Genomic DNA, 24,707 nt, shown 5'->3' with positions numbered 1-24,707 from the left:
AAGATTCTTGTGCAGCGGCACGTATTTACAGTCAAACCTCGCTTTACGAACACCCTTCGTTTCTCAGAAAATCGTTCGTAAATCGAGGTATTCGTAAATCGAGGTCCGAGGAGTGCAGTGTACAAATGCCTCACAAAAACACGGGAAATTGATTTGAATAAGTTTTATTTTTGAAAATACTGCTAATTGTGCTTTGCACCATACTTTCTGCAAGGTCTATCCTGTTTAGAAGAGATGACAGAAGTCTGACACTTGACTCATCCACCCGGTCCTCAAAGTACTGTATCGTGGGCGGATGAGACTGTTTCCAACGCAAATATCACGCTTGTCACCGGCTGTCAGGACTGAACGCCTTCTCTTGGAACTGCAAGATGTTTCCATCTCGGAGACCTGGTCCAAGCTCACAACCGTCCGGCTGTAAACGCCCGAATTATTCTTTCAGGAAATGGTGAATCATGTTTGTGGAACGTAGCGACGTTGGGACATTGTATGTTTGACCTTGGCAGCATGTACTGAGGAACTTTCATTATCCTCCGGTCCATTGGCCTGTCCTCTGTACGTTCATAACGCCCGTTCGTATATCGAGCTCAGAATGGCTTGGCTACTTTGGGTCCGTTCCCTAATAATCCGTTCATAGTTCGGATATCGAGGGTTCGTAAAACGAGGTCAAAATACACGGAAAAAGTTTGGTTCCCTGTGAGCCGTTCGTAAGTTGAGGGAATTCGTATATCGAGGGTTCATAAAACGAGGTCCGACTGTATACACGTACTATAGTGGCGTGGCTCAGTGAATGCAACAGATGGATAGATTCTCCTCAAACCCCATTCTACATCTGCAGTGTATGCATCTGCTCGCTGGGGGACCTACATAGTGACTGGAAGGTGGTGGGTTCGAAACCAACCACCCGCTCTGCTGTCTGGGTCTTCCCGGGACACTTTCCAGACGAATTCCCCTATTCTATATATACCACTGCTTCCTGCTGTCCACCCCTGTCCGGCGCTCGTGGCCACAGTTGCTCTGCTTGGTGGTTGCACAAGCTTAAGACATGTCATCATCCACAAAAGACGGGAGGTTTTCCCATCGCACATAATTCCCCCACCCCTGAAACACTATGAACGTTGCAGGGGAGGGCCAAGCATAGACGACAGGGGCGGATTTAGGGGCCTGTCATGGGGGGGGGGGGGGAGGCGGTCTTAAGGAAACTTCTTAGGCACAGCATCATCCAGGAGATAGCGTTTTTACATAGGGAACACAGCCGTATGGGGGGGGGGGGGGCGGTCGCCCCCATTAAATCCGCCCCTGAAACACTATGAACGTAGCAGGGGAGGGCCAAGCAGAGACAGACGACAGGGGCGGATTTAAGGGTCTATCATGGGGGGGGGGGGGGCGGTCTTAAGGAAACTTCGTGCTTTGCGGCACAGCATCATCCAGGAGACAGGATTTTTACATAGGGAACACAGCCGTATGGGAGGGGGGCGGTCGCCCACCCCCATTAAATCCGCCCCTGAGAGACGATGAACATGTAGTGTGTAAATAAAAAAGTAGAGTAAGAGACCTGTCTCAACTGTCCGCGGTATAGCTGATAAGATTCGTTGCTTGTTCTTCAAGCAGGTCTCGAACGCATGGAAGACAACGCACACGTCCACAGCCAAAGGCAATGACCAACAGTGTCCTTTATTTTGCGTAACATTCTCTCTGTTCCTTATCACAGGAACCTTCAGACAAAATATCTTCTCAAATATAGCGCCAGCACTTTCTTGATATTGAACTCCTTGAAGATGGTCTTCTGTGCTGCCGGAGCAATATGGCGGACCCCCGCAGGAGAACGGACGTCCACTGCGGTATGTCCTATGAGGAGTGAAAAACCACCCGGGTAGCTGTAACTGAATGATATCTATAGCTGTCCACTATAGGTTGTCTCCGGATTCGAAGGAGGAGCACGCGTGGACTATAGAAGAGACGTCCATTATTCGCGAGTAGAACAATACCTGCTTAGTACCATCCAATAGCATCTCAGTCTACTCTGTATACCATAAGCATCGGTGAAGTAACTAGCTAACCATAGGTCATAATTTTTAAAAAAATCCACTGATGCGACTGGTTTCACGAAGATAGCTTGCATCGATAGGATACTGTTGAGAAATGGACATGAGAAATAAATAAATAAATAGTGAACAGGTGATGAATGGAGCCTCCAGTGAAGTAGACAACGTGAACTGAAAATGGCCAGGTTGACGGTAAGGAGATTGGGTGCACTACAAAAAATATAAGGAATTGGTAAAACTTAATACGGTTGCAGAGGCATTGGATGCATTAGAATAAATAAATATACTGATTTTACGACTGACTATGACACCTGAATACATTGTACGTGTATTTCCCTACATAACGTGCTGTTTTTAGCCAGATCAAGACGTCCTTCTGCTTCTATAGTTTACTATCGAAGAGCCAAAGACACAAGTGTAACGCAGACATCTGTAATGTATTGGTAACTACACCATGCACAGGATTTTGGAGATTCTTCCGCAGATTCCAACGCATAACTTCCATCTACGCGTCCATAAGGTGTTCTTTGACGTTCGTACTGCGTCAGCGTCGCTAAAAATAAATAGATTATATGTACCTCGTCTTTGCGTCCGAGGTACGCGCGCTGCGCAGATTAGACGTGACAGCACTTATTAGAGGGAAAGGAGGCATCTCCAAGCAAGCCTTTGTACGTCCCTGCTGCGTCCCATAGACGATAACTATATATCCCTGCATCGCTGGAGACGGACGTAGTAGCTAAGGAGGATTTCGGATAAACCCCAGTGGACGTCCGTTCTGGACGGGGGTCGTTGCAAATGCAGAGGAAAGGAGGAGGAATGCCACGGCTCAGCCGAGGCTGTGGCCTTAGCCGAAGTGCAGGAACACATTCCGTGTTTGAGCCCTGGGGCGACTCGCGTCGTGTCCGAGCAAGGCGGGAAAAAACCTGTCGCTCCGGCTTGGCCGGCTGAGCATGCGCGGAATGGCGGACCGGTACACATGCGCTGCCACGTACGCGTGGGGCAGCTGCAAGGGGGGCGATAGGATGCCTCCTGGTTGCCGCTTGTCGAAGCCAATCAGCTCGCTCACCATCCTTTGTAGCGTGGCTTCATCCTCCACGGACCTCTTTCTTCGTTGCACCGTCGCCTCGTCGTCCTGTCTTTTGCCGAAGTGCATGATCTTGTGGGAAGCTCGCTTTTCTGAGTTGTCCTCGTTCAAGGTTCCCATGCCGAAATCCATGACTCCATCGGAGGAACGTTTCACTGGGTCTTCTTCGTCGTACGTTCTTTTGCCGAAGTGCATGATCCGGTGAGGGGCACGTTTCATCAGGTCTTCATCGTCGAACGTCCTTTTGCCGAAGTGCATGATGCGGTGAGAGGCACGTTTGTCGGGGTCTTCGTCTAGTAGTCGTTTGCCGAAATGCATGATTCTGTGAGAAGCACGTTTCATAGGGTCTTCATCGTCGAAGGTTCTTTTGCCGAAGTGCATGATGCGATGAGAAGCACGTTTCATAGGGTCGTCATCGTCGTCGAACATCCTTTTGCCGAAGTGCATGATGCGATGAGAAGCACGTTTGATAGGGTCTTCATCGTCGTCGAACATCCTTTTGCCGAAGTGCATGATGCGATGAGAAGCGCGTTTGATAGGGTCGTCATCGTCGTCGAACATCCTTTTGCCGAAGTGCATGATCTTGTTGGGTGCCCGTTTAAGAACCCCGTCTTCCGTCCTTTTCCCGAAGTGCATCATTCGGTTCGGTGCCCGCTTGACCAAGTCGTCGAAGGCGCTTTCAAGGGACACCGTCTCGGGATCCCGCTTGCCGAAATGCATAATTTTGTTGGCCTTCTTGTTGTACGGTATTGGTGACCTCTTTCCAAAATGCATAATTCTGTTGGGATTCCTCTTCTTGTAGTAGTCGACGGCCCTCTTGCCGAAATGCATAATTCTATTCCTCTTCTCTTCAGCGTCGTCCAACCAGTCTTCGTCGAACATGTCATCTTCGGACGGCCTTTTTCCGAAATGCATAATTTTATTCCCGGCCCTTTTGGTCTCCTCACTCGAAACGTCGTCGACGCTCCTTTTCATTCGCCCGTCGTCGTTATATTCGTACAACACTCTCTTGCCGAAGTGAATAAATCTGTTTGTATCGTCACGGCCACGTTTGTCGACTCCGGGCTCGATCTCGTTGTAGTCTGAGCCCACCTGTTCTTCGTCGTCGTCTGTTCGTGGTAGTGAACTCAAGTCCTCTTCCGCAATGAGACCCAGTTCGAAGGGGTCTGGTGTGAACACATGTAGGGGAAAGGGAGGAAGGTATTCTCTTTTGCCGAAGTGCATGAAACGGTGTCTCCGCGGTCCGAACGGAAGGTTTCTTTGTGAGGAATATTGGAAGTCTGGCGGCCGCAAGGGAACCTCGATGTAGCTTGATCGGACTACGCGAGATTTGGCTCCAGGCTGTGGCTTCAACGAAGGTTCTGCGAGGAAGAAGAAGAGGTACGTTGTAAAATTATGGTAAAATGGTAAAATTATAGTAATATGGTAAAATGGTAATGTATGGTAATGGTATGGTAATAGTAAAATGGTAAAATTATAGTAAAATTGTAAAAAGATGGCCTTTGTGGCTGAAGAAGAAGAAGATGGCGAATGGCCCTTGTGGCTCTCCATGGGAAGAATGTCTATGTTCAGCGAGGTAATGGACGATTTGCCTCTGATTAGTCATGTCATTCGTGAAAGATACAGCCGGTTCCTCGAACTAGCTCATCGTCAACGTTCTCCCTTCCCAAGCAGCACAATGCACTGAAAGTCGAGTGCAATAGGGGTGGACGGTATGTGTCTTATCAATGTTCCTTAGTTTCAAGACTCTGTTCAAGGTCTTCCACCTACCCGTCCACCCCTATTGCACTCGACTTTCAGTACATTGTGCTGCTTGGGTTCCCTGTATACGAGTACCTATCATTTTCTTGGCAACTGAAGCATCCGACACGCTGAGGTGTGGCTCATGTATCAGGATGTCTACTCCACCGGTCAGATAGATGACGTCCCCTGAGCGTGGGAATAATGGGAATCCAATCTCCTTCAGCGCCGTTTTGTTTGCACTTTTTGATCAGAATTCACGCGGGACGGTGGGTCCCGGTGGTTTTCACTTGAATTTAGTTTATAGTTGTGCTCTTTACCGGCATCTCTATCTTTGCATGACTTCCGGTTAGGGTTCCTTTCACGCTCCCGGTGTCATTACACACATGTCACTACATATACTCATTTTAGATAGTTAATTTCTCCTATGTCTCACTACTCATCCTGGCTCATAGGGATGTATTAATTTCTACATTAGTTCCGTATAGCACTGCCACTGACCAATTTCCCTTTGTGTGTGAGGGAGACAAATTATGATGGACTAGACAAATAGAGTGCGTGCTACCGATATCTCAGAAGTTAGAAAATGTTCAGCGTTGGAAATAGGCTTTCATTCGGTTTTCCGTCTCATTATCTAAGACTTTTTAACAAAGCATCACGACACGTATAGAAGAATAATTACCTGGACGTCTAGACTTGGGCGCATAGCACGCTTATCGCTACTGGTTTGAGGAGGGCCCTTTTTTCTGCCAATTAACGCCTCCCACTTTCAACGAGGGAGGGAAGAGCGGTTACATTTTATGATGTGAACGAAAGATATACAGGTACGTGTCCCAGAAAACGTGTCATTGAATTATAATTAAAAAAAAAAACTACACCGCCTAGAATCATGCGGTCAACGGCATTTGTTCTTACTATAGGTTTTTGCCACCTCCTGATGTGAATGTCGTGTAACGTAAGTTTAATTATGCAAATTTTGGCGAACTGAAGCCGGGATTTTGCCAAGTACCTTTTTTACCCCACCAATGTGAAGAGCGTGTCTAATTTACTCAAACTAACGATAATGGACAGGGATGTTCAGGAGCTATTCCATCGGAAAAACATAGCCGAACATAATGCTCTACGGAGCTCCCATGGGAAAGCGCGCGACGAATTTTTCAGCGCGATCGTTGTCAGTCTGACGAAAGAAGGTTGGAAACCCAGCCCACACCGCTATCGCATAAAGAGATAACATAGGCATGGCTTATCGCGTCCGGCTTTCGCTGGGATCATGCTTTTCATCTCCCAATTTCAGGAATTGTCACTTTTTCTACTTTCACTCTGTGGGCTGGGGTTTGGAACCTCCTTTCGTCGGACCGACAGCGATTGCGCTCAAAAAGTCGTATCGCGTTATGGTCCGGTGCTCCGAAAAGCATGATGTTCGGCTATTTTTTCCGATGGGATACCTCCTGAATATCCCTGTCAATTATCATGAATTTGAGTGAATTCGGCACGCTCTTCATATTGGTGGGGTAAAAAAAAAGTGACCTTTACTTGGCAAATTTCCGAGTTCAGTTCGCAAATATTTACATAACTAAACTTACGATATATGACATTCACATTAGGAAGTGGCAGAAACCTAGTAAGAAAAAATGACCGCATGATTCTAGGTGGCGTAGTATGTTTTTTTTTTCAAAATTATAATTCAGTGACACGTTTTCTGGGACACCCTGTATGTCGGACGGTATATCAAACGAGACACACGTCCGAGAGTTGAGCGAGTGGGAGAGGGGGAAATCTCCAATGCCATTTCTCGCGCTGAAACTTCTGCCGAGTATGACGGCCTCCTAGTGGGCGTTGGTTCTATCTACGATGCTTCAAGGTAGCACATGAATAGTACATCAACTTCGGTACACGTGAAAATAGTATCGTTGTCCCCGCACTAACGAAACGCTGGGAAAAAATCGCCAAACTTGCCACTTTTCACAAAAATTTGGCAATTTCTGCGCATCGTCACCGCAAAACTGCTGGGCATATAGTATAATGTGGTGTTATTAGGATCGTGCGCGCGTTCTCTGTCGAGTAATATAAGATCTATATCGATTAATATTGATATTTAGTGTATCGCGTACGAAAGTGCTGTGAGATGTCAACAAAGACATTTTACCATGAAACGATGAACGATAATGAGCGTTATATTTTTCAAATCGCAGTTTTATTTTTCGAACGTTTTAGAAACGAATTAGTCGTCCGACAGCTGCTATACAGAACCAGAGGGCTCCGTCTTTCCCATGGCGGAAGTAATTAGGCAGTTCCCCGTGCGCGACTATGCATTTTATAGTCAGAAAACATTTATTTACGGTAGTTTATTTTGCAACGGGGATTTCGATCGCTTCATTTCGAGGTACGCCCGTCGTCGTAGCCTTTTTCCCCACAATTTTCGTCGCTGGAGACTCGGATGGATAAAAAATAAGTGTTTACTTTTTCACGACTACGTTATGAATGGTAATGCAAGGATACGTTGCTTTGGATCTGTCTTTTCACCTAAATAGGTGTTTGGTGCGGCAGGAATAACCTTTACAACGAAAGGATGGGTAGGCTGTAAGCGAGCAGGTGATAAGTATCCTTCTAAGATAAGATAAGTATCCTTCTAAGATAAGATAAGTAGCCTTCTAAGACAAGTATCCTTCTAAGACAAGTATCCTTCTAAGACAAGTATCCTTCTAAGACAAGACAAGTATCCTTCTAAGACAAGATAAGTATCCTTCTAAGACAAGATAAGTATCCTTCTAAGACAAGATAAGTATCCTTCTAAGACACGATAAGTATCCTTCTAAGACACGATAAGTATCCTTCTAAGATAAGTAAGAAGAGAAGATAAGTAAGATAAAATAGATAAGATAAGATAGATAAGTGAGAAGCCGAGTGGCGTCTTAATATGGGAAATCGCACGCTCAGCATGCTCAATATCAAAGTGAACCGTATACATACACTCTAAGAAAAATTTTTTTTTCTGCCCACCTCGGTAGAGCTGTATTGCAACCACATTTCTACTCAAACCAATTTTAGGTTTGGGTATAACTGCAAAGTAGAAACTGTCGTTCTACGAGCTTTGGTAGGAAATTCTTCTTCTGTTTTTCCTTAGAGTGTACTCCAATCTCTTTTTTTTTTCCTTTTCTTTTTTTTTTCCTTTTCTTTTTTTTTTTCTGGGCAGTTTAACGTTGGTTCCTGAAGGGATGAAGAAAATGTACCCACGGAAACGTGCGAGGCAAGAAAAAGAAATACTACATTCACGTGTATTAAAATTATGAATGCCGGGTACGGGCATATATACTCCACTGCCTATGTTCGAACACTTGGTGACTAATGTACAGTGCTTTTGGGCACATCTCTGGAATCGTATTTTACCCGGTGTTTCTGCTTTCTTTTATCCACATAAGGGAGTTGCGTATTTCCTGAAGGACTGGAACATACTTCCATTTCCTTTTCAGAAATTTACGGAGCTTCTCCGCTGGAAGGTGTAGAAGCGTAACGTTGTTTTCCCTTGTTTTGCAGGCGGTCTATACAAGTGTTCGCGCTGATTGAATAACGTCGTTGACTGGAGCGCGCATGTTGTGTATACTGTCCACACACCGGGGACATATGAGACACACATGAATCGTTGTGAGCGTGTGTCCCTCATTGTCCCTCGTCTCGGGGTTCAGCTCCTTTCCGTCAGATGGCGAAGCGGTTGAGCGCGGCGTTGCAGACGACATCGAACATGTGGACCTGAATGCAGACTAGTTCTCCGCGACGCCGCATTCGACCGTGTCGCTATCTGAGGAAGTAGCTGGAACACAGGTATTTTAATTTTTTTTAATTTTCACGATTTATCCGCAGAGTAACAGACTAGGCGGCGTTATGGACATAAAATTTGGGGGCATAATACGTCCTCTAACGTCTACTTTAGCTTTCCGACACTGTTCTTATTTGTTTTATCTTCGTTACGAACCCCGAAGTTTATCTTGGCGAACACTGTACTTATCAGCTGCTCGCTTACACCTAGCCTAACCATCCTTTCGCTGTGAAAGTTATTCCATGCGGCGCAAAACACCTATTGACTGAAAAAACACTGCCATCCAGGGCGACGTATTCTCGCATTATCATTCATAACGCGGTCGTGAGAAAGTAGAATTACATGTGTGGTACCCATCCGAGTCTCTAGCTAGCGACAAAAGTTGTGAAAAAAAAACAAAAAAACGCTGCGACGACTTAGAAGAAGCCACTGCGCATGCGCGTGGTGACCGCCGCTGCACGGGCGCAACATGGAGCTATGATAAAAAGAAAACAATGTGCGTTTCCTAGGAAAATAGTGCTACACCCCAGGCAGAAAAATGTACTGCAAGTCGAGTGCAATGGATGGGTAGGTAGAAGGCCTTGAACAGACTCGTTAAACTTAAAAGAAATACCATCGGCCCCTCTTGCGCTCGACTTTCAGTACATTGTGCTGCTTTGTTAAAGCATATGCTTTAACACGGGCTTTTATATCAGCCACCGTGTATCAGTTATCGAGCCACCCTCGGCCCAGAGATGAACGTTTGCGGTGGTTTGGTATGATATGGAGTCCAGAATGTTTGGGGTTGCGGTCTTCACTGTACGGGATCTGCGTCTAATTATATGTGCGTCGATTGCGCCCGCAACTACACACAGAAAAATAACCGTTCGAGAAAGAACTTTAAAAAGTTCTTCGGCTTGTTCGTATATTTTTCACCGTGGAAACGTTTCTTCAGAAGTAGGACGTCAGGATATCTCTTAGCCATTCTTTCGTTCTCGAAGATAGGAAAAGTTCAGAGGAGGGTTCTAACACGATGAAAAACTCTCGAAGAACGATTATTTTTCTGTGTGTACATTGTCTTGGCTCAGAAACCCTACGTTTCTGGAGAGAGTGTGAGAGAGAGAGAGAAAGAGAGAGAGAAAGGAATCATAGTAATTGTGTGTGAGAGAAAAAAAAAGAATCAGTGATTGTGTATGAGAGAGAGAGAGAAAGAAAAGGAATCATAGTTTGTGATTGTGTCGCAACGGCAATGTTTACTTGCTGAAGCCAGGGGGGGGGAAACTCCCCCCCCCCCTGTGACTGCGACCCTGTTGATAAGTACTGCAGCGGCACAGGGCGTCAAACATAAAGAAATTCCTCGAGGGGCTTTTGTTTCTTGACGTCTCACGGCGCTACCGTATTCGATACGCTAGAGATCAATAGAGGGTTTTAGTATAGATCGTACGCAAAGGTACGATAGCGTACGTAGCGGGTAGCGTTGGTGGTTCTGCGCAATGCGCGAAGCTCTTTCTGTTCTGGGCGTGCGCAGAACCTTCAACGCTATCCCTTGCGTACGCAAGGGTGGTAGCGCACGATATACAAAAACTCTCCAATATATCAATCGGTAGAGGACGTCTGACACCAATCCGCCAAGATGTGCCTAGAAGTTTTGCAGAGACGAGGCGCAGAAATTGATAAATTTTTGTTAACAGTGGCTACTTTAAAAGCGATTAAAAAAAAACCCGGGCAGCGATACAAACAAAAAGACGACACAACACACAGCGCAGACCGACGAACAAGATTTTATTGTTAGCCCCTGCTTCTGAAATAACCTGAGCCAGCAATGCCCTCTTCTGCAAGGTTACCCTTTTACATACCCTCGTCTATTTGTTTGTTTCCCGGCATGTTATTTTTTATCGCTTTTAAGGTATGAACTACCGAACAGCCCAATTTTTAAACATTTTCGATTTAAAAGTGGCAAGTTTGGCAATTTCTTCCCAGCGCTCGTTAGTAGCGGGGATAACAATACTACTTCTACAGATACCGAAGTTGGTATACAGAGTTGTGAGTAGATTGAGTGAGCAGAGTTGGTATACAGAGTTGGTATACAGAGTTGGTATACAGAGTTGTGGTATACAGAGTTGTGGTATACAGAGTTGTGGTATACAGAGTTGTGGTATACAGAGTTGTGGTATACAGAGTTGTGGTATACAGAGTTGTGGTATACAGAGTTGTGGTATACAGAGTTGTGGTATACAGAGTTGTGGTATACAGAGTTGTGGTATACAGAGTTGTGGTATACAGAGTTGTGGTATACAGAGTAATTTCAGTATACAGAGTTGGTATATTCGTGTACCACCAGTGGAGCACCGTGTGTAAAATCAACGCGCACTGGGAGGCCGTCAAACTCGGCAGAAGTTCCAGCGCGAGATATGACATCGGAGATTTTTTCCCCCTCTCCCACTCGCGAACGGTGCATCGCTCGGGGCTCGGCCATGTCTTTCTCGTTCGTTTGACACACCGTTCAAAATCTTTTTATTATTATTACTACTACTATTATTATTCACATAAAAAAAAATGTCTATTTCCCACCTTGGTCGATTTAAAATGGAAGTACCCGTTGCTTATGCGGCCAGGTGTAACTCACTGGTCGGAACATTCAAATCGAGTCCCATAACCGCGGTCCGAAGTAGGAATGAAGGTGGGTATATACTCACCCTGACCGAAGCACATGGGACATCCTAGCCATCCACAAAAGATCCACATCAATATGGCAGCCTTCATGGTACGTTGCCTGGCCCTTCTGCACAAATAAAGAAGAGTCTGTTAACTGGATTATGGCCGGCTGTCTAGAGAGAGAGAGAGACGGATTAAAGCTGATGATGATGATGATGATTCGGGTTTTTATGGCGCACGGACGGATTAAAGCGACAGCAGTAACCGAATCGAAGCTTTAAAAGCGAGCGCTTTCTTGTCAGTCACCCAGCAAAATATTTTCAGTAGATTGGCAGCTATAGTTGTTTATAATGGATTTTTTTAACCAGCGCCTGTCGGGAACCTTCTGCCAGAAATTCGATTTGAGACAAATGTTGCGTTTGATCCAAAGTATCTCCTCCTTTTTGTGACGTTCGCTAATGTGCGGTAGCAGTCATGGGTAAGTTACCAAAAACAAAGTAACTAGGTTACACACTCTTAAAAATGCCCAGATTTGTTGAAAACGGGAGGCGTACACCTTTTTTTGTGTGTGACAATTATGAACAGCATAAATGTCACAGATAAGGCGTACGCCTCACGTTTTCAACAAATCGGGGCAGATAACGATATCATTCGAGATCATGGTTGGCTAGGACCTGTGCTGTGCGGTGAAGTTCATTTCCAAGAGAGCAATTAACCTGCAGAAATGTACAGTTACGAAGCTAAAGTAACTTAGCTACTTTACAATTCTATACTAAAAAAAAAGAAGCCGAATAAGCGTAACTACAAAAAAATTGTCTTAGCGATTGTACTGTCCAAGTGTAATTATACCGTGTTATAAACACAGGACTTCCTATTGGTCAGTATCATGCAATGGGAGTCTTAGGCGATCCTGGCTGTGTATGAGATCGGAAAATTCGTAAAATTTGTGCTTGGGAAAAACGGCAGGTCGTTTGAAGCACGACCAAAATATTGCAATACTTGAGTTAGTTAGTTACATTTTACAGCTACTTTAACGCAAAGCGGTAACTATAGTTACAATTATAAGTTACTTTTGTAGAAAAGTAACTAGTCGCTGCAACTAGTTGCCGCAAAAAGTAACTAGTTACAGTTACTTGTGTAAGTTAGTGACTATCCAAGACTGGTGCGGTTGATCATGCTGACGCGACTTCGATTTTGTTGTTTATCTCAAAAATCACATCTGTCACCTACAATTACCTTCCAATTATCGTGTATTTCCAGGACGACATTCCACAGAATACTCCAGCAGAAGAAACCCGGAATAAAAAAAAAAAAAAAAAAACAATCCAGCGGAAGACGCGAACGCCATAGTTTTCTGCTGCCACGTGTAGGATATCCTACCGCACAACTAAAAGACATTCCGCAGCAGACGACAGGAAAAAACGCTGGCGGTGTCGTCTGCTAAGTGCCCAATGCGCCGCTCTCGATATTCCGGCACCGTGTGAATGCTGAACATATAACACTGGGCCAAACTTCGGCTCCGTCAGCAGTTTTTTTTGCTTTTTCTTCCACTAGAATATTCCGTGGGAATGTCGCTCGTGTGAATAATACGTGGATGGAATAAATGTCAATACAGGTCGACGGTTCTATGCTGTGAATGGATGTATATAAAAACTCGAAGTAAATATTTGCCGCTGTGTACAGTCACCGGGCGTTGCCACGCGGGAAGTCATTTTCATTTCTAACCTCCGCTCTGCTGTTACACTAACGCTTCCTGACAAAAGGTGCCACTAGATGAGAGGAGACAGCCAATGGTCCGCGGAACGCCTGGTGGCGGATCAAAAATGGACGTTCGGATATAAACACCCCTTGAATAATGAACTGCCGCTGTAGCGTGGATCTTACTCGCCAGGGAGCGGGAAACAAAAAAGAAAGAAAAAAAGATGTTGCTCTCCCTCCGTCCAATTGTGTTCAACACGTAGCTGATTGTTTCTGACAACTAACGATGATGAAATGGTGGACGGGAACGTCCCTTCGGGAACCATCCGGGTCTCTGAACGATCACCTGGCGTCCCTTTTCAGACTTTGGGCTGTTTTATAAATGGAAACCGTGATCCCCGTCTCTGGGAATTCGCTAACGAGCTTGTTTACGAGAGCAGTTAGTGACGCGCCCAACCCAGTGTTCTCTACTGAACCAGACCGAAGGCGACAGCAATGTGCTACAAGCTCCTTATAGGCAAATGGTTCTTTTACGTTGCGAAACAACTCATAAGCAATGGCTCTGTGGATTAACTTTGGCCGCCTGTGTGTTCTTTAGACGCCAAATGTAAGCACAAGCGTTCCTCGTGGCAGACGACACTATCCGAGTACAGTCAAACCTCGCTTTACGAACACCCTTCGTTTCTCAAAAAATCATTCGTAAATCGAGGTATTCGTAAATCGAGGTATTCGTAAATCGAGGTCCGAGGAGTGCAGTGCACAAATACCTCACAAAAACACGGCAAATTAATTTGAATAAGTTTTATTTTTGAAAATACTGCGTAATTGTGCTTTGCACCATACTTTCTGCAGGGTCTATCCTGCTTAGAAGAGATGACAGAAGTCTGATACTTGACTCATCCACCCGGTCCTCAAAGTACCGTATCGCGCGCGGATGAGACTGTTTCCAACGGCAAATATTACGCTTGTCACCGGCTGTCAGGACTGAACGCCTTCTCTTGGAACGGCAAGATGTTTCCATCTCGGAGACCTGGTCCAAACTCACAACCGTTCGGCTGTAAACGCCCGAATTATTCTTTCAGGAAATGGTGAATCATGTTTGTGGAACGTAGCGACGTAGGGACATTGTATGTTTGACTTTGGCAGCATGTACTGAGGAACTTTCATTATCCTCCGGTCCATTGGCCTGGTCCTCTGTACGTTCATAACGCCCGTTCGTATATCGAGGTCAGAATGGCTTGGCTACTTTGGGTCCGTTCCCTAATAATCCGTCCATAGTTCGGATATCCAGGGTTCGTAAAACGAGGTCAAAATACACGGAAAAAGTTTGGTTTCCTGTGGAGCCGTTCGTAAGTTGAGGGAATTCGTATATCGAGGGTTCATAAAACGAGGTCCGACTGTATATTCACACGAGAGACATCCGGAGGAGATCTTATCGGAACCTATCGTCGCCTTGATGCGGTCAGGAGGATCGCCACACAAGAACGAATGCAAGCGAGCTGGGCAGCATTTCTTTGACTCTGAGGTAGGGGGCTTCGGCAACTGGAACAGACGACGGACCGAGTGCACACAGACTCACAAACCAGCCATCGTGATTGCTCGTTTGTGAGCCTCCGGGCCCATCTTCTGTCCCTGTTGTCCCCTCTGCCTCAGACACAAGGAAACGCGGTAAAGCACAGACCGCGTCGCTCTTTTCTTTCCAAACCGTTCCTACCGGGCGTTTCCAACCACAGGGGTGCCATGCCAACCACATATCGCTCCGCGGACGATATACCGTGCCACACTCTAAAAACAGCACTTCACCGCATAGCACGCTGTGTGCCAACCGTTGCCAAGAATGATAGGGTTATCGCTTCTGATTCGAAGAGAGAGGGGGGCGTACGCCTTTTTGTGGCAATTTTCGTATATCCAAATTGCCACAAAAAGGCGTACGCCCACTTCTCTCTTCGAGTCAGAAGCGATAACCCTATCATTCGTGGCAATGGTTGGCGCACAGCGTGCTATGCGGTGAAGTTCTGTTTTTAGAGTGCAGGGGAACGCGATGGACAGTTCCTAGCTCTGGATAAGGTAGGCTCTGGACAGGTCCTGACGTCATTGCAAACGTCATCATGCACGTGACCATAAAAATGGCGGCCAAACTGTTTGTAAATAGTGCGACTGTATATGTTTCTTTCGATGAGTAGTGAATAAGGAAAGGAAATGTTAGCCATACATGAGTCGGCAAATATATTGTATGCTTAGAAGTAACAGTTTGTCGTCGTGTACATCTTTTCATAAGACCACAATGACCGCCCATCTGCGCATCCCAAGATCTGCAAGCGTGAATACTGATACTGTCAATGTCACCCCTATTTGGTCCCTGGCGGAACTGAGCGTTTTTTTTTTAAGCGGAAAACTCGCAGAGACACAAAGTCTCGTCTTCGCCCACGTGGGTGGAATGTCAATCCCCCTCTTAGGGCCTAATTGACTAATTACTCCCTGACCAGAAGCGCGACTCGCATGTTGATCATCCACGTTTGCAATCAAGCAGGGAACGCAAAACATCCGGCCATTTTAAATTGCCACGCGTTGCAGATCCGGGCATTCTCTTTGAAATTAACTCATTTTTCGAGAACGAGAGAGAGAGGAGGACGTTATCGATGAGATTCATTTGGCCGTGCATGTGCAGGAGCCCCGGTCAGAGATCGGTCTACGATAATAACGATAAGGCATGGCGTCGCGAGGCAACTACAGGGTGTTACCCTATAAAAGTCTACCCGTGCCGCCATGCCGTATTCGCCAATTACTCAATGCAGGTGGCACATTGTGCGATCTTTATATAAAGCTCATAAGGACATTTAATCTTGGTAAATTTCAAAGGGATTGAGTGCCGCAGCGCGAAGTTATAACTCAAAACGTGCAATTCCCATAGTCAAAATAAGCAAGATGGCGGCGCTGAGAAGAGCACTTGACATGCTGCTTCCCACACGACAACGTGTCGCATATCCTGCCAGCCGGATGGAACTGCAGTTTTCATTTCGCTTTCGTGTAACTGTCGTGTTTTGCTCAGAAGTAAGCAACGTGAGGAACGAAAAATGCCGACGCATACTCAGCAGACGACAACCAAAAGGGATGTCGTCTGCGAGCTGAGAGGCGCCATCTTGGCTGTTTTGACTACGGGAATCTCACGTTTTGCGCTATAACTTTGCGTTACGGTGCTCAATCACTTCGATATTTACCATGATGGAATGTCCTTATGAGTTTTATGCGTAGGCAACACATTGTACCGCCTGCATTGAGTAATTGGCGAGCACGGCATGCCGGCACGGGTAGACTTTTATAGGGTAACACCCTGTATATTTATGACAGACGCTACAGTGGTCGACCAGGTCAATTTTGCGCAGCTTCGGGTTCCTAACTTCCAACGAAAACTCAGGGCACCGTTCCTCGCGGAAGGCAACGTGCGTCTATAGACAAGACAAAATAGAACGTTTCCCGACGATACCGGCGTTCTCTCTGCTCATTTCTACACATCTCCCGTGTCTGTTGTTATAAGACACCCGTGTATTGGTAAGATTAGCATCGGATGTCGTATGGATGGGTTGTGCTATAGGATCCCAAACTTCTTTGGTGCAGTTTTCGAACTGCTTTAGGCACGTCATGCAGCCCTGAACCTGTCGTATCTTCAAACTCGTGCGAAATGCGGTAAGGCAATGCACTATCAAAGCTGTGGCTACTCTCCCGCGCACTGTAGCTAACGCTTTTCCTATATTGTTAGATATTTCTCGTGCCAAGAACCGTAGCGGTCTTATGTAATTTTTTTTTTTTTTTTTTTTTGGACACAGTCCTTGATAGTTACAATCGTTGACATTTCATTTTTGTTGTTGTTGTTGCTGCTGCTGCTGCTGCTTTTGTCGGAGGACGGTTTCCTCGATAAGAGCGCACCCGTCAACCCGTCAGTCGTTTTCTCTTTTTGGGGAAAATATTTGTGGGGCTACATGGTCGTTAGGTGCCTTAAAAACCCTCTAATGTACGATACGAGAGAGAGCCGTGCTTCCAAAAAGCGGACAAGTTGAGAAACTGCGTCTCTTTGACAGAAACTAACGCTTTGAAAGATGCACAAAGTTTAACTTCGGGACGACGGAAGCGCAATATGTGACCATAAATTATGAGAACTGTATACGTAAACAAGTGGAGCGACGACACCGTATTAGTAAAACTAATTAAGCAGCGGTTAGCATGTAGCGCGTTTCTGCGTTGTGAGGCGCTAGCGCCTTGCTTGTCTAGGCCGAAAAGTTTTCACTCTATGACTATATAGACTACCAAGCCTAGACGGCAAAGTTTAGTTTTTATCCCGCATTCACACCGCGATGAAACTGTGGCTATATGAGCGTTGTACAGATGGAGAGAGGATTAAAACAGAACCTAACCACGTGACACAATACCCACGGAATGTGGAAAGCACGGAACGTACGCGAGTGTCACAAAATGGCGTCGCGTTTTCAAGAAATGAGGGAAGAAACCAACGTGTGTTCAGTGTGTTTGTGTTACGCGGCGAAGAGAGAGAGAGAAAAAAAGGGGGGGGGTGCGTTATGCAAAATAACATTCGTGCAGAAACTCGCGACACAATGAAGTGTCCCTTTAAGGCTTTTCACTCCTAACAAATACACAAACACAAGAAAATCCTCGGAGCGGTATTTCGGAGAGGCTACGGACGCTTCCTTATTTCCTGTTTCATCGTCGGGGGATGAAATAAGCAGAAAACAATCCCGTCCAAGCAGCGAACCCATCACATCTTAGGGAGTTTAAAGATAATAGAAAATTCACTCGTAAAAGAGAGAGAGCGAAAGGAACATTCAAGAGGCTGTCAGAGAGAGATTCGGGGCCCATATATCACCGTCAGTGCTCCCTCCTTCAAAAACGCGACATGGCTGCTCTGTCCCACGCGCCGGTACGTACACGCCAGCGTTAATTATAGCGGGATGCGCTAATGGAGCACGCTACAGTAATTGATTCTCTCGCTCGCGGTGAATTAACGGCCGTCGCTGCTACCAGGTAAAACTTTCATCCAGAATTGCTTGACGACGAGTCCGAAATGCTCGCAAGAACAACTTGGTTTTCGGTAATTTTATAAACATTCGCTCGGTCATTTGTGACCGGGGACTTGCCGGATTTCGCCACTTCATCTGGCGGCAACATATATCTTAGCAGTTTGAGACGCCAATTTTTGAAGTTTCGCGTGAGCTTTGTGGCAGTTTTTTTTCTTCTTTTCTTACAGTCTAAACAACGTCTTGTAATGACAGCAGTTGTTCTTCACTCTCACAAAAAAGGGTGTGGAAAGGTGGTAACCTCCATAGTTACCACCTATAGGTCAATCATAGCGTTTGATAAAGGGTGTAAAAGGGTGGTAACAGCAATTATCGTACATCCAAATTGCAAAAAAAAAAAAAAAAAAGGGATACGCCCCCCCTCGCTCACCGAATCAGAAGTGGTAACCCTATCATTCGTGGGAGAGAGTGAGGTAGCAGGTTAGAACTTTGCAACCTTTTAGGCACAACATATGCGACAAATACTATTACCTCCTGAAAGGTATAACTGCTCCACCCTTTTTCTCAGAGAGTGTTTCTATGATTTGTGCACTCTAAGAAAAAAAGGAGTACTTTTACTCCTTTTGGGGAGTAATTGCATTGCCACAAAAAATAGTCCCTTTCGGGAGTAAATGCACGGGAGTAAATGAATGTCACAGAGTGAAGACCGCATTTCACGCGCTGTTGGAAGAGTCCCAGTTACATAATTGGTGCGCATGCATGAAAATACTTTGAAGCAAACCGTCAACCGTGATATATCGAGCGATATAAAATCTTGCGCCATACTTGGGCACAATTTGCGACGAAAGATGCGCTAACTGTTTCTTCCTCTGTGTGGCTGGAAAATTGCTACGTTGTCTGAGTTATACAGCCTTATATCGTTCAAATTGACCAAGGGCACTTATTTACGTAGACTGTTGCATTCAGGAGACCATTCGCGATGTTTAGTGACAATTTGCAGTCCTGGGGAGTAAATGTCGGGACTAAATGTTGGATTAGAGGACTAAAATGGGGAGTAATTGCACACTAGGGGAGTAGAAACTGCAATTACTCCCCGTTTTACTCCTTTTTTTCTTAGAGTGTGGGTGTGGGGATGCACGGCGGGGATGCGGCCGTTTTACGGGAAAAGACGCTACAATTGATCCGCATTATTTCTTAAATTTATTTTTTGAATCTTTATAATTATTACTATTATATGGAACTTAACTCGTACATGTTGACAGAAAGAACGCCTTGACGCGCATGCGAACTAGACGTCACGGTTGAGAGTGTCCAAAAAAGCGTTTTAAATCTCCCGGGTGCGGCTATACTAAAGTACACGAATGCACTGAACACTAAAGTACACATTTTTATTACAGGAACACGCTAATCTCGGCGGATGGTTTTAGGAAACCGTTGATAACGTTTCTTGCGTCGAATCGTGTCAGTCGGAACCACCCAATGGGTAGGATATTCGTATAGTCACACACGATTGCGATTGGCTCCGATACGAACGATAACCTTACCAACCGTCTGCTAAAATTGCCTTTTGACGAACGGTGCACTCTTAAAAATGAACTTCACCGCATAGTACGCCCCGAGCCAACCGCCATCTCGAATGATATCGTTATCCGCCCTGATTTGTTGAAAACGAGAGGCGTACGCCTTTTTTGTGACACTTATGCTGTTTATAATTGTCACAAAAGAGGCGTACGCCTCCCGTTTTCAACGAATCAGGGCAGATAACGATATCAATTGAGATGGTGGTTGGCTAGGAGCGTGCTATGTGGTGGAGTTCATTTTTAAGCGTGTAAGTATCACTCTAAGGAAAAAAAGGAGTAAAACGGGGAGTAATTGCAGCTTCTATACTCCCCTAGTCTGCAATTACTCCCCATTTTAGTCCCCTAACCCAACATTTAGTCCCGACGTTTACTCCCCAGGACTGCAAATTGTCACTAAACTTCGCGAATGGTCTCCTGAATGCGACAGTCTACGTAAATATGTGGCCCTGGTCAATTTGAACGACATAAGGCTGTATAACTCACACAACGTAGCAATTTTCCAGCCACACAGAGTAAGAAACAGTTAGCGCATCTTTCTTCGCAAATTGTGCCCTATGTATGGCGCAAGATTTTATATATCACTCGATATATCACGGTTGACGGTTTGCTTCAAAGTATCTTCATGCATGCGCACCAATTATGTACCTGGGACTCTTACAACAGCGCGTGAAATGCGGTCTCCACTCGGTGACATTCATTTTACTCCCGTGCATTTACTCCCGAAAGGGACTATTTTCTGTGGCAATGCAATTACTCCCCCAAAAGGAGTAAAAGTACTCCTTTTTTTTTCTTAGAGCGAAAAGATTTGATGCATTCGTAACTGCGCGGTGAAAAGAAAAGCGGGAATAAAGGCCATTATGGATAAAAAAGATAAAATGCATACGATGGACTCTCAGGGAGGAATCCTCGTCCGTTAAGTTGCCCGGAAGTGGGTTGGGGTTGTCTTTTTTTTTTCTCTTTCGGCGATCCCGAGAGACATCGGACAGGGCATTCCACTCTTGCTCAAGTGGATACCACAAGTGCGTGCTGTCTCTGTTTCTGCATTCTACAAAGCGCGGGAAAGGTGCAAAAAAAAAAACAAAAAAAAAACGGCGGGTCAACTGTCGCGTAAGGAAGGACAGAGTGTTCCGTCCTAACTTGACACTTACTGTTGTTTCTTACTGAAGTCTCCGTAAGAGAGGAAGAGAAAGAAACGGAAGTCATCTCGTCCTTCTCTTGCGGAGCCCGATTTCAGAGTCACATAAACAAGCTCCTATGGACACCCATTATCCCGAAGAGACACAGATTTGTCGTACACGGGAGACGAACGCATTTTTTGTAGCACCGTTATTTGTCACAAAAAGGCGTGCGCGTTGCACAAATCAGGGGCGATAGCATTCTGCGCAGTGGTATAGACCTCCGTGCGTCATTTTGTGAAGTTGATGCCGTTACCACTTGTGATTCGAAGAGAGATCGAGGCGCCTCTGGGGACAATTAGCGAAAAGTGTCACAAAAAGGCGTACGCCTCCATCAAAATAAGGAGTAGAAGCGATATCATTCGGGATGCTGGTTGGCCAGGGATGCGTTTCGCGGCTAAGTTTGCGTTTCCAGAGCACGACTACGGAGCTCCCTCTTGCGTCCCTCCAGTAATGGTCCCTTTCCATGCCAGTCGATACACACTCTAAAGAACATAACTTCAGCGCATAGCACGCCGTGCGCCGACCATTGCCACGAATGATACACTCTTAAAAATGATGGTGGTGGTGGTGGTGGTGATGGCGATAGGGCACAATTGTCACAAAAGGGCGTACGGCCCCTCTATCTCCGAATCAAAAGCGATAACCCTACACTCTTAAAAATGAACTTCACCACATAGCACGCTCCTAGCCAACCATAATCCCGAATGACAACGTTCTCGCCCCCGATTTGTTGAAAACGGGAGGAGGAGCCTATTTTGTGTCCATTATGTACGGCACAAAATAGGCTCCTCCTCCCGTTTTCAAAAAATGGGGGGCGAGAACGTTGTCATTCGGGATTATGGTTGGCTAGGAGCGTGCTATGTGGTTAAGTTCATTTTTAAGAGTGTAGGGTTATCGCTTCTGATTCGGAGATAGAGGGGGCGTACGCCTTTTTGTGACAATTTGGGTATGTGAAAATTTTCACAAAAAGGCGTACGCCCCCCCCTCCCCTCTGTCTTCCAATCACCAGCGATAACACTATCATTCGTGACAATGGTTGGCGCGCAGACATGCTATGCGGCGAAGTTCTGTTTTTCGAGTGCACGACAAATAATATCGTACCCCAGTAAGCGCACGCAGACGGCCAGACACAACATCACTCCGCGGTGACGAGCTTGAGGCGCCCGTATGGGACAAAATGACTCGGCTCATAGCCAGCAAAATATAGGGGCTGCTTAGATGCTAGGAAACTATACGCCTGTCAAAGACGTATATAGGATGAGATTTGTGTCTCTTAAGATGCAGACTAGGTCGTTTGCGCTTCTCAGCCGGCGTGGTGGCGCCGAAGATGACGTCGGACAGCGACTATTGTTCAAATGTGACAAGAGTTTTCCCACGATGGATGGCATAGTGCACTCTTAAAAATGAACTTCACCGCATAGCACGTTCCTAGCCAACCGTCGCCTCGAATGATATCGTTATCTGCCTTGATATGTCGAAAAAGGAAGGCGTACGTCTTTTTTGTGACACTTATGCTGTTCATAATTGTCACAAGAAGGCGTACGCCTCCCTTTTTCAACAAATCAGGGCAGATAACGATATCGATCATTCGAGATAATGGTTGGCTATACACTCTTAAAAATGAACTTCACCGCATAGCACGTTCCTAGCCAACCATCGCCTCGAATGATATCGTTATCTGCCTTGATATGTCGAAAAAGGAAGGCGTACACATTTTCTGTGACACTTATGCTCTTCGTAATTGTCACAAGAAGGCGTACGCCTCCCTTTTTCAACAAATCAGGGCAGATAACGATATCGATCATTCGAGATAATGGTTGGCTATACACTCTTAAAAATGAACTTCACCGCATAGCACGCTCCCTGCCAACCATCATCTCAAATGATATCGTTATCTGCCCTGATTTGTCGAAAACGGGATGCGTACGCCTTTTTTGTGACACTTATGCTGTTCATAATTGTCACAAAAAGGCGTACGCCTCCCGTTTTCAACAAATCAGGGCAGATAACGATATCATTTGAGATGATGGTTGGCTAGGAGCGTGCTATGTGGTGAAGTTCATTTTTAAGAGTGTAGGAGTGTGCTATGCGGTGAAGTTCATTTCTAAGAGTGTATATCGTCCGTAACGTTCTGGCACACACACTGCAGGTATACAGTCGGGAAAAGAACTGGAGGGGTAACATCAATAACGCCTGGCAAACAACCCGATAAAAACACCGCCACACTCTAAAAACAGAGCTTCACCGCAACCCACGGTGAAGGCCAACCACTGCACAAAATGGTACCGTTATCACGCCCGATTCGTGGACCGCACGGGACGTACACCCCTCTTGGGATAATTATCGTAACTGCATAAACGTTGCAAGAAGGCATACACGCCTCCCGTTTTTAACCAATCATGGGGCAGAACGATATCATTCGGCATGGTGGTCGGCTACGAGCGTGCTATGCGGTGAAGTTCTGTTTATGGAGTACAGGGTCGATCGAAACCACATTCGAGTACCTCTCCCCTTGATATATAAATGTGATCGCCCCTTTTGAAACTACCGCGAGAGCTCAAGAACCCGACAATGTTTTTTTTTTCCCCTAAAGCACATTCTTAAAACGGGACCTCCCATTTTGAACAAATTCAGAAGGAAAAAAAAAACAAACAATACCTCTCGTCCTGCGGCTCAGGGTTTCCTTCCCACGGTTATGCGTGACAGGTTTAAAACTCACTCACCAGTAGCTCTTCATGATACACCTCTCACGCCGAAGCATCTCAATGTAGTATATATCGAGGAACTCTTTCCTCGTGACGTGTGAGTGGAACTAATGGAGTGTGCGCCACCAGGAAGTGAAATACCACTGTAATAGTGGGCTCAAAAAATTCGCTCATTCAACGGTGCGCCACTCATGCTCTCCTATATAGTAGCTACACCGTGCGCGCATGCCTGAACGTGAGAGAATGCGTTTATTTCTGACGCCCTTCCGAGTGCCGATGACGAGACCGAGCAACTATTTACGCACTATACCGATATTCGATACTTGAGCAAAGAGTAGCGAAATATCGTCATCGATACTTCCTCTTAATGTAACGAAGCGCCGCTCCGTCGAAAAAAAAAAATCAATAAAAAAATAAAATAGAAAGAAATCAAAATAAATATCGCGTTACTTTATCCGATATTTAGCTGAAAATGCCAATAATTAGAGATAAACTGATGTTCTGAGGCTGGAACAACATAGAAGGGACAGATACAAACAAAGCCTCAAATTGCCTAAGAAATCAACGATGAAAGATGAAAGTCACTGAAAAGGTTAGCCAGCTGTAGGGATCGAACCCACATCTTCTGGATTGCCGGTCCAGGGCTCTACCAATTGAGCTAAGCTAACACGCCTCTCCAGCGACTTTCGGGGTGCGTCATCTGAAGGGACGACAAACCAACCACTCACTCTCACTCACCCTCCTTTCACTCTTACATTTTTTGCTCACTCATACACACATTCATACGACGGAAACCGACGCAAGCGGCAATCCAGAAGATGTGGGTTCGATCTCTACAGCTGGCTAACCTTTTCAGTGACTTTCATCTTTCATTGCCAATAATTTGCATGAAATCTGCAACGTGGAAATCTCGCTTATACGTGAACGTAATTTGTATATATAATAACCGTATGAACAATAATAACCGCATTTGGATAATAGCGAATTGGGATTGTAACAACAGTTTTGTTGATACTTCGTTGATTGTTTGTTGACAGTTGGCGACAACGAACAGTTTTGTAACAAAACAAAAACAAACACAAAAAACAATATTTATTATACAGCTGGTTGACTTTTTAGCAATAGCTGGCGCTCAATATTTTCGTCTGTCATCCTATAGTACGCTTTCCTGTAAGCCTGTCTGCAGAGACACTGAATGGGGT

The 24,707-nt window shown here is 45.6% G+C and overlaps 1 protein-coding gene across 1 annotated transcript in view; it reads right to left on the bottom strand.

Annotated features, from left to right (window-relative positions):
- Positions 1-1,653: 1,653 nt before the first annotated feature.
- LOC135400132 (uncharacterized) overlaps positions 1,654-24,707 on the bottom strand; it is a 110,023-nt gene continuing 86,969 nt past the window's right edge. The window contains exons 3-4 of the mRNA XM_064631869.1: positions 11,359-11,444; positions 1,654-4,490 (exon numbers count right to left, since the gene is read on the bottom strand). Of these exons, the coding sequence (XP_064487939.1) occupies positions 2,890-4,490; positions 11,359-11,425 (1,668 nt within the window). The 5' untranslated portion in view covers positions 11,426-11,444 and the 3' untranslated portion in view covers positions 1,654-2,889. The remainder of the gene's footprint in view (positions 4,491-11,358; positions 11,445-24,707) is intronic.

Source organism: Ornithodoros turicata, chromosome 7 (genome assembly GCF_037126465.1).
Source record: "Ornithodoros turicata isolate Travis chromosome 7, ASM3712646v1, whole genome shotgun sequence".
Taxonomy (NCBI): Eukaryota; Metazoa; Arthropoda; class Arachnida; order Ixodida; family Argasidae; genus Ornithodoros; species Ornithodoros turicata.
This window is presented reverse-complemented; position numbering and strand designations above follow the sequence as displayed.